Here is a 10,827-nt window from a genome sequence, read left to right as displayed (position 1 = left end):
GGGGGGGGGCGCTGGGTTTGGGTTTGGGTGGGTACAGAAGTGGCTCTTTTTTGGTTTTAGGTTTTTGGGTTGAGGGCCTTCATGTTGTCTTGACTTGACCATGCAGTTTTGAGCTTGCTTTGTGCAACTTCTCCTGCACCCTTTGTAAGTTGGACTGAATAAATACTTAATAAACCTCTGTTTGATCTATACGTGTACCTTTCAAATTAATTTATTTCCTAAAGAACCCTTTGGATAAGAAGTACTAAAACTATAATTAATGGTACAAGTTTGCAAGAATTTGAACACATTCAGTAATTCCTGTTACTTTTTTTCTGGGATTACAGTCCATATCATCCTCAAGTTTAAGTGCATCTAATTCTGTCGATCCTTGTTTGAGTTGAGGTGATACAAACTTGTTCAGAAGTGATCTAATGCAGGCATGGAGGCTGTTGGAGTGGTGACCGCTGTTGGCCCTGGATTAACTGGCAGGAAAATTGGGGATGTCGTTGCTTATGCTGGTAGGCCAATGGGTTCATACAGTGAAGAACAGATCCTTCCTGCCGATGTAGTGGTGCCTGTTCCACCTTCTGTAGAGCCCATGTTTGCCGCATCTGTCATGCTTAAGGGTATGACGGCTCAGTTTCTTCTCCGCCGGTGTTTCAAGGTTGGTTCTGTTCATCTGGCATTTTTTGAACTTCAGATTCCATATTAGATTGGTCCTTCGCATAACTTCTGAAACTGAATCAGGGTTTGATCCATGTCCTCAGACGGAAGCTAAAAATTCAATGGGTCCTAAGATTTTCCCGTAATTCCATATTGTACTAAAGAACGCACAAAAACCATGTGTAATACATAGTTTAATACTCTAAAAGAACATTATAACATGATCTCTTGACAAATCAACATGCATAAGTCTTTATTTTTTCCCTGTTTAACAGTACGACTGTTTCACTGGTGATGCAGGTTGAATCTGGACACACGGTCCTTGTTCATGCCGCAGCTGGTGGAGTTGGTTCTCTGCTCTGCCAATGGGCTAATGCATTGGGTGCCACTGTTATTGGAACTGTGTCAACTGAAGAAAAGGCAGCTCAAGCCAAGGAAGATGGATGCCACCATGTTATAATTTACAAGAACGAGGATTTTGTTGAAGCTGTCAAGAAAATAACATCAGGAGAAGGAGTCCATGTTGTCTATGATTCTGTGGGAAAAGATACATTCCAGGTATCTATTTCGTTACTTTCTTCTTTATTTGGATCAATAAGGCTCCATTTTTTTCCAGGTAAAAACCTCGCAAAGGAAAAGTTTCAAGTAAAAAAAAATCCATCAACCGATTTTACCCAGCAATTTTGTTTCATTGTCACCCCCCCCCCCACAATTTATTTTTTTTGGTGGGGTGGGGGGAATACGTTAAATTTTATTAAGCAAAAGGACTTGAGGATAAAACTTCCCCAAGTAACATGGGCAGAGCTAGGGGGCACCCCGGGGAAGTTTGTCATCTCTTTGTATATTACATATAGGTGGCGAGGCCCAATGGAATACGTTAAATTTTATTAAGCAAAAGGACTTGAGGATAAAACTTCCCCAAGTAACATGGGCAGAGCTAGGGGGCACCCCGGGGAAGTTTGTCATCTCTTTGTATATTACATATAGGTGGCGAGGCCCAATGGAATACGTTAAATTTTATTAAGCAAAAGGACTTGAGGATAAAACTTCCCCAAGTAACATGGGCAGAGCTAGGGGGGCACCCCGGGGAAGTTTGTCATCTCTTTGTATATTACATATAGGTGGCGAGGCCCAATATTCATGAGTTGCCCCTCCCCTTCTCAAAACACCTATGTACTCTAAATGCAATGCAAGATATCAATGAGTTACAAAAATGTAAAGTGGCTGAAATTTAGAAACTTAAGGTTAGAAACAGCAGAAAACAGCAACTAAAGTGAAAAAAATAGCAAGGCTTAACAGAAAAGGAAGTAGGGGAATGAAAATAACAGTTGAGGAACAAAATAAGATGAGAGTATAGGAACAAAACTAGGAGAAAATAGCAAATAGGTCATGAATGTTATTGCCACTGGATACCATACAAGGAAACAAAGTCCTACCAATACCAAGGATTCTATGGACTTTTTGGTAGTGATTTCTGCACCAAGATGATATCTGAGACTTTGAGTACAAAACCACATGATATCCAAGACCAAAGTTGGTATGTGCAGTGTGTAGATATTGGAGAAATCTGACCTGTTAAAGGTAGAAGAAGAAGAAGATAGAAGAGAGAAGGAAGAAAGGATATGTTGGGCCTCTCACTTTAGTGTGGAAAAGAATCACACCTACTCCAACCCCTTGGTAATCCCACCAGGGTTTCCCTAGTGCATCCCACAAAATAGTAGTTTTGAGTCCCACAGAACCATGCTGTCTCTCACAGAACTCACAAGCTCAAGGCTAAATTATTTCTCAAATCGTTTGGGTAGTGTGATCCCCTGCTCTTTATTTACAAATCTAATGTAATAAGAAAAATAGGAAGCACCTATATATGATAGGGAGAATCCCTTATTACGTAAGTCTTCTTCAAAGTAGAACATGTTCTAGAATTTTAACAACATAGAAACTAAGGGCTGGAATGTAGGACATCTATCCGGCCTTAAATACTACTAAATAAAGAATACAACTTGCTAAATAGAAACTAACACTAATCCCATGTAGGCCTTTTTTTCTTTTTTATTGGGCTAACTACGGGTATCCAGGCCTTCGGCCTGACTAATCCCATGGGCCCATACTGAGCCCACAAGCGCATGGACCGGGTCATACCGGAATCCCATGTAGGCCTGAAATCCCTAATATTTGGGCTTATAGAATTGATCCATTATAATAGGAACAAAAAAATAATAAGCTCATGGCCCATATAATCCATAGGACACTCAAAATTAACATATTGGTCCATTCTTGGTCCAGACTCCAGACCAATGGCCTGGTTTGCTGATGGCCAATGTTACATTAATGCTAAATCACGAATGATACCCTATTTCAGTTTGTCAGACTGTTTGGACCATTGGATAGGATAATTAGACCATTAATTCTAAAGACAGAATTTAACATGTGGTCTAGTATTTAAAACATTGTGGTGAACTACAAGGGTTAGAATTGCTTACAGGACGGAGCTCGGATTCTCACTCCCCCCTATGGTTGGTGGTGTTTCAGACCCTCAACCCCAAACCCCACCAAAAAAAAAAAAAAAGGAAAAGAAAGAAATTCCTGGCTCCATGTCTGCCAAGTTCCAAGGATATTCACAAAGAAAAGACTCTGGGTAGAAGATGTTTAATTGAATAAATGGTAAAACAGTTACCTCTGTTTAATTGTTATTGGCAGTGACTATGGTATCTTTTGCTATGGAAGGTAATTACAGTCCATAAACCAGAGTGTCTAGATGTGGTTAACAGGGGTTTTACTATTGAATGATTTTCCCAGAGCATACCATGCTTATATGATGTTGATCTTAATTGATGAGTGCTGTTATACAGGGATCATTGGCATGTTTAAGGACTCGGGGTTACATGGTGAGCTTTGGGCAGTCATCGGGTATACCTGATCCAGTTCCGTTGTCTGCTCTTGCGGCAAAATCGTTGTTCTTGTCAAGGCCTTCACTCATGCAGTACACTGAAACTCGGGATGAATTGCTGAAATCCGCTGGAGCGGTTTTTGCGAATGTGGATTCAGGCATCCTACGTGTTCGTGTTAACCACAAATACCCATTGTCGCAGGCAGCACAGGCTCATGCTGACCTCGAGAGCCGGAAGACATCTGGTTCTGTAGTGTTGATACCAGATGGTGGGGAGTTATAAATCATATGAATACAAAAACTTCTTGGTTGTTGCTGTCAAATGAAAACTGAGTGCTTTTATATGAAAGCGTGGTTTGCATGGCTTGTTCATGAGGTGGATATATGTGTGCAAACATGGTATTTGTGAGAGTCAGTAGCACTACGTAAGTCATGTGATTAGTGAGTAGTTTAGTAGGTTATTACTTCTACGGTATTTATTCATGAATGAGAGCAAAGCAGCCAGACTTGAATAGACTTTGAATTCCTATAATTTATCTGTTGAGAGAATGAGGTCAGCCGGTTTCCTCCGTAAAGCCAAGAGTTCAGGCTTCTTCCTTCTTCGGAATCTCTCCTCTCTCTTCCGCATTTGTAACATTCTCCTTTTCAATTGCAGAAGGCAGGCATCTGCCTAGTCTCTTTTAAATTCTTTGAAACTTCAATATACACCTGAACAGATGCAGTCTGATTTCATGATTAATTTTTTGAATGATGGCCTTGTATATTTGGACCAGGAGGTTGTGACCTCATTTTGAAGAACACACTCTCAAAAGAAAAATAAGGCCATCAAAAGATCTAGCATGTAAACTTCAATTTCAAGAAAAACTCCTCAAATCTGTCTTCAAGTTATAAACTGAACCCCTTTAAATTCCATTCTAATCACAGCCCATGATTTCAGTATCCCCTCTACCATAGCAAAAGATCTGCATCTCTCTTCAAGGCAACCACAAACCCCCTGGAAACAACACAAGGGCTCATCTTCCAGAGTGTCTTAGCCTTTTCAAGAATTTCCTAAAAGATCAAGTAGAACCTAGGGAAATTAATGGTTAATCCACTGATGAACCCTCTGAACTCTGAACTCTGAACTCTGAAGTTGAAAAAAAAAAAAAAAAAAAAAAAAAACTACTGATTACTTAATCTGGTTTTATTTCCTCAATCTACCCTTTCTTTGAAAGGTTAAAATTGATCATATGGAATCATGATCTTTCTGCTTTGGCAACCATCTTCTCATGGGAGCTCCATCTACACCATAGTAGTCAAGGCGTCCAGGCGGTTTGCTTGGGGCCTAAGCAACAATCGTCTTATTACACTGCATGTCATCTTGTGTTCTAGAACTTATTTATGCCAAATATCATTTAAGTAAATGAATTTAAAATATTATTCATAAATAAGCAAATATCCTTATTTAAGTTCAATAAAAATAGTTTAAAAATAAAATGATAAAATGATAAAAAGTCAACCCCCCATCCAAGAACAAAAACTAGATTTGATTATAAGGTTGCTTTTCAACTTTTAAATATTGTGATTTATCTCAATTATGAAAATTTTATAAATCTTATGATGTTAAAACATTGCTAAAAATCAGAAGTACAGTAAAATAATCTTTTGTTTTGATATCCATAAAATTATTTTTATTCAATTATAAGAGCATTCCCACATTTTAAAATAAGTTTGATCAGAACATAATTTTATCCCTACAACTCAAATTTAAATAATCTCAAACTCGTTGGAAAGCTGATTTTATGTTATATCTAATACAAAAAGTCTCATGTAAAAATAAAATCATTTGACCAATCAAAGTTATTATAGAACAAAAGCAATATCTAAATGTTGATTCTTTTATGACTTAACGTTGATTTTTTATGATTTAATGTGGCTTAATGTTGATTTTAATGACTTGATGTGACTTAATGTTGATTTTTTATGATATAAGATATATGTAGCTTACTAAATAATGTTAGAAAATAGGAAAAATAAAAAATAACAACGCCTTCTTGCCTAAGCACTTAGACAATAGAGTTGAAATTTTCCTGGCATGTCCCTAGACATATTTGTATATGAAACAAATCTAGTGGTGGTGGGGCAACAATAAGTGAGAAGGTTTCCTGGCATGTCTAACACAGTTGAAATTTTCAAAAAACCCCAACAATCAAGTTTCAATGCGAACATAGTTGATATGTTGGATTTATCGTGTACCAATGGTTGATGCTCCAATGAATATAAATTGGTGTGTTGGATTTATGGCGTTTGGCTGTGAATGAAAGAGATGTTTAACAAAAAATTCACTTTCCTCAGGAAAAACATCAGAGAGAGATTATTTGCACATGTTGTGAACCAAATTATGGTGTTTGGTGGTGAAACAATTTGGCTTTTCAGCCCGAAAGGCGGGCCAAAGTATTCCTAGGCCCGAGCTAGCGTTAAGCTGGCTTTGGGCTGAGGCAACGGGTTGGGCCTGGTCCAGGCTCAACCCCATCCTATATATAATCTGATTGGGAATCAGGTTGTTTCCATTTAAATTCAACAAATCTGAAGACATGAGAGTCTACGAATAAGAGGGAAATATGGTGGATATTGTTAAAGTAGGTTATTAACGGGATAGCTTGGTTGGCAAGGATCAATACTTTAATTAAGAGCTCATCATGAGCCTAGCCTGCCTTGAGCCCGATAGAGCCAAGCCTCGACTGAAATATCTAAACCCGACCTAGGGTCAAGCTGAGTTGGGGCCGAGCCTTAGAGACCTTGGGTTGGGCTGAGGTTTCAAAAACCCGGCCACGTTGCATCCTTAATTTCAGGAGTTGAAATGTTATGCCATTTTAAGAAGGAAATCAATGTGTTGCAGGGACCCTCTTCAGCCGTTTCTTCAAAATATAAAAACGAATTGATGTGTCTAAACAAATTTTCAATATTTTTTGTATTCTTACAAAATAAAATAACTCTAAAAACATTCTAAAGGAACATCACCAAATGGAGCGAGTTTTGTTCCTTTTTTTCTTGAGGTATTAGGACGATCTTCCATTCAAGGTTTTAAACTTGTGATTGGTCTCAACTGATATCGATTTGGATCCGATTGTATAAATTTTTCCTTATTTTTATTATAAAAAACATCATATATCTTTTTTTTTTACCATTTTTACCCTTGATCGTATGAATGGATTGATATTGGATCAATCAAGAGTCAGAATCAGGCTCAACCAATAATGATTCGATCTGAGGGATTTTGCCGATCTGGTTCTGATTTTTGAAATTATACTTCCACTTAGACAAAGGAATGAGTTTGAGACAAGTCCTCATATGAGAATCTGTCTTTTATGGTGCCTAATCCACACTTGGAATTCACTCAAAGTGATTGCCTTTGATCCCAAGCAGACCAGATTGCAATCAGATGAGACCGATCCCAAAATTACGAACCTCTGACATGCTTTGGACATGAGGTTCTAAAACTTGGAAATAGTCATGGGATCTATTAAGGCCAATATTATTCTTACCGATCTGGATCTTCCTGGATAGACCGTATCAAATGAATTTACCTCTATTTTTTCAGAAAAAAAAAAAGATTTTTATTATGATTTTACCCTTATGATCACATATGTGTATCGAGATCGAAAATATCAGAATCAAGGATTAGTCAAGGCCGATACCATTCTTATCTAGCCGATACTGATTACTAACCAATGAATCCGAGTTTTAGAACCCTGATCTAGAAATTAAAACTTTTACCAAAAAAAAATCCAAATAATCTGGATTAGTCAAGGCTGATACCATTCTTATCTCTGATACTGATTACTGACCAATGAATCTGAGTTTTAGAACCCTGATCTAGAAATTAAAACTTTTACCAAAAAAAAAAAAATCCAGATAACCTCCAACGTGCTCTGCACTCATGCCTTAAGAGGCTTGCCTCATGCAGTTCTAATAAATCAATTGGTTTGTGTTGACAAAAAAAGGAATTGACCAAATCAAAACAAAATGAAAAAAAAAAATTTATTTTTTTGGTCAATTGTATACCTATAACCTACCCATTTGACGGCTACCTGCTCCAGAGATTACATTAAAAAAGGGTAATACTAATTTTATTTAGGCAAGAAGAGTGTCTACATTTAAAGAATCAAGAAAGAATTAAGAAGTGATGTGGATAACTATAAAGCTGCTTAAATGGGCACTTGAAACTCAAAGTACAGCTAGACCCATTGTTGGAGCACTTGAAACTCACAGCATCAAAGATGGTGAAGGTGATCAGAGTTCATGAGCTCGGTGAATCAGAGGCAATCTCTCTCTCTCTCTCTCTCTCTCACACACACACACACACATTGGAGCCCGCCCTAGTCAGATGATCTTTGTGGCATTTTTGTGATTTGCTAGATTAAAATCATTCAATCATCAGAATCCACTCCATTGAGGGTACAATTAAAATGATAGTGAAAATGTTTCTTGCTAGTGTTGATTATTTTAGTTCATCAAATCCACTCTGGGCAGAAGTGATTTTAGGAGTTTGAGAAATTTCTTTCTGCTTACATGATTCTTGGGTAACTGTAAGATCCTTTTCTGTATAAATCCCTACTGAAATCCCAGGTAAATTGAAGCTCTCTCTTTGTTAAGTTGTCCTTTTTCAGGGTTGGTTCGAACATCTAATCTGTTTCAAATTGGTTGCTATTGGAGCCAATCACTTTGAGCTCTGGAATATACTTATTTATTTGGACCTTCTCATGTGATATCCTATGGCTAATTTATGAAAAAATCCGTTTAATTTTGTCATCATTTTATTTAGTTTTGGGAATCTTCAATGTTCTGACTCCTGAATTGCATATTTTTTTCTTCTTCCTCATATGGAATTGACCTTTGAAATGTATGGCTAGGTTATGGAAGTTTACTATTTACAGAGTCATAATATGGTTATAGGTCCTGAAGTGGGAGGATGTGGAAATAGGAGAGCCAAAGGAGGGTGAGATCCGTGTGAAGAACAAGGCAATTGGAGTCAACTTTATTGATGTGTATTTCCGCAAAGGAGTTTATAAAGCTCCTACAATGCCCTTCACTCCAGGTTTGCTCCTACTTCTAGTTAATTCCTCTCCTGACTATCAAGTTTGGGAAATTCCTTCACTTGCATTAGTATTCTTGTCCTTTTGGAAAGCCTAAAATTATGGTGTTCTTTTGGATGGTGTTTAGCTGCCCTGTATGTGTAACACTGGAAACAGAACACAAAAAGAGAGAGAGAGAGAGAGAAGAAAGGAATGCTGTACATGAAACTAAATACCCTGCAAATACTTGGTGGATTTATTTTCTTTTGATAGAAGTGGGCTCTTTTTGGGGTGAAGACCTTTATATTGTATTGACTTAACTATGATTGCCAGTTTCCTTTTTTTCGAGTGACACACCAAATCTTTAGGCCTCCAAGGAGATTCACCAAGTTTGAGTGCATCTAATCTGTCAATCCTTGTGTGAGTTGAGGTGATACCAACTTGTTCAGGAGTGTTCTAATGCAGGTATGGAGGCAGTTGGAGTGGTGACAGCCGTTGGCCCTGGATTAACTGACAGGAAAGTTGGGGATGTTGTTGCTTATGCTGGAACACCAATGGGCTCATACAGTGAAGGACAGATCCTTCCTGCCAAAGTAGTGGTGCCTGTCCCACCTTCTATAGACCCCATTCTTGCAGCATGTATCATGCTTAAGGGTATGACTGCTGAGTACCTTGTCCGCCGGTGTTTCAAGGTAGGTTCTGTTTATCTGGCAGTTTTTGAACTTCAGAATCCATAGTCCTTTGCATAACTTCAGAACCAATGCATCATTAAATGGGTCCTAAGATTTTTCACATAATTCCACATTGCACTAATGAACGCACAACACCATACATAAACCATAATTTAGAGATACTCTTCAAGAACATGACAACATGGTCTCTTGACAAATCAAATTCATGCGACTAACCCCCACACACCCCCCCCAAAAAAAAAAAAAAAAAATCCAAAGTAAAATAAAAGACCCTCAACATGCTTTGTTCTTTTTCCCCCTTTGACAATATGACTAATTGGACAATTAATTCAGGTTGAATCTGGACATACAATCCTTGTTCACGCTGCAGCTGGTGGAGTTGGTTCTCTAGTGTGCCAATGGGCTAATGCACTGGGTGCCACTGTTATTGGAACTGTGTCAACTGCAGAAAAGGCAGTTCAAGCCAAGGAAGATGGATGTCACCATGTCATAAATTACAAGGAAGAGGATTTTGTTGAAGCTGTTAAGAAGATAACATCTGGAGGAGGAGTTCATGTTGTCTATGATTCTGTGGGAAAAGATACATTCGAGGTAACAATTTGCTACTTACTTCTGTATTGGAACTTTGAACTTATTTTACCTGGTTTTGGTGTTGTTGGCAGTAACTATGGTATCTTTTGCTATGGAGTATGATTTTGCCGAGAGCATATCATGTGTTATAAGATGTTATCTTACTTGGTAAGCACTGTTATCCAGGGATCATTGGCATGTTTAAGGAGTCGGGGCTACATGGTGAACTTTGGGCAGGCATCGGGTACACCAGATCCACTTCCATTGTCAGCTCTTGCGGTAAAATCTGTGTTTTTGACGACGCCTTCACTCATGCTGTACAATGAAACCCGGGATGAATTGCTGGAATCTGCTGGAGAGGTATTTGCTAATGTGGAATCAGGTGTTCTACGTATCCGTGTCAACCACAAATATCCATTGGCTCAGGCAGCACAGGCTCATGCTGACCTTGAGAGCCGGAAGACATCTGGTTCTATAGTGTTGATACCAAATAGTGAATAGCTATAAATCATACAAATACAGACCACTTCTATGTGTTTGATGTGTAATGAAAATAAGGAATAAGAGAAGCCTGAGTTTGTATTTCTGAGTGCTTTTACATGAAATTGGTTTGAGTCTGGTATGGAGCCAACTGCCATTGCAAATGCTATATTACCTTCTTAATAGTAATAGATAGGCTTCGGCCAAATCTCTTTTCATTTCTTTGAAACTTTTCTCTATGGTTGGATTCAAAACTTATTTGATCAGAGACTGTTGTTTTGGCCGTTTAGAACTCTTCTAGTTGTAGCGCAATACATCGTTGTCGATCTAATGCATGACCTTTACTCCTTTAGTTTTGTCAAACTCTTCCTATTAACATGTTGTCCGCTTATATCGACATTTTAACCGTTAAGTCAATAATGAATATATAAGAAAAAAAAGTTTTGGCTATTCGGAAAATATTGAATCCATATGGATATCTTTTTAAGGACTACAATCT

At 38.0% G+C, this 10,827-nt stretch overlaps 2 protein-coding genes and 1 long non-coding RNA gene across 3 annotated transcripts in view; all 3 read left to right on the top strand.

The window, feature by feature from the left end:
• Nucleotides 1-4,046, top strand: part of LOC122082020 (quinone oxidoreductase-like) — a 6,653-nt gene extending 2,607 nt beyond the window's left edge. The window contains exons 3-5 of the mRNA XM_042649508.1: nucleotides 420-646; nucleotides 946-1,203; nucleotides 3,495-4,046. Coding sequence (XP_042505442.1) covers nucleotides 420-646; nucleotides 946-1,203; nucleotides 3,495-3,815 — 806 coding nt within the window. The 3' untranslated portion in view covers nucleotides 3,816-4,046. The remainder of the gene's footprint in view (nucleotides 1-419; nucleotides 647-945; nucleotides 1,204-3,494) is intronic.
• LOC122082022 lies at nucleotides 1,215-2,227 on the top strand. Its single transcript, XR_006141267.1, has 2 exons — nucleotides 1,215-1,632; nucleotides 1,767-2,227. It is a non-coding gene; the product is annotated as an uncharacterized LOC122082022 (long non-coding RNA).
• A 3,634-nt stretch (nucleotides 4,047-7,680) lies between the features above and the next one.
• On the top strand, nucleotides 7,681-10,557 carry LOC122081493 (quinone oxidoreductase-like). The gene is made up of 5 exons (XM_042648641.1): nucleotides 7,681-7,833; nucleotides 8,468-8,609; nucleotides 9,052-9,278; nucleotides 9,612-9,869; nucleotides 10,035-10,557. The coding sequence occupies exons 1-5, from the start codon at nucleotides 7,792-7,794 to the stop codon at nucleotides 10,347-10,349; spliced, it is 984 nt and encodes a 327-aa protein (XP_042504575.1). The 5' UTR covers nucleotides 7,681-7,791; the 3' UTR covers nucleotides 10,350-10,557.
• Nucleotides 10,558-10,827: the final 270 nt, after the last annotated feature.

This window comes from Macadamia integrifolia, chromosome 6 (assembly GCF_013358625.1).
Source record: "Macadamia integrifolia cultivar HAES 741 chromosome 6, SCU_Mint_v3, whole genome shotgun sequence".
Classification (NCBI taxonomy): domain Eukaryota; kingdom Viridiplantae; phylum Streptophyta; class Magnoliopsida; order Proteales; family Proteaceae; genus Macadamia; species Macadamia integrifolia.
Note: the sequence above shows the minus strand (reverse complement) of the source record. Positions and strands in the feature narration are given on the sequence as shown.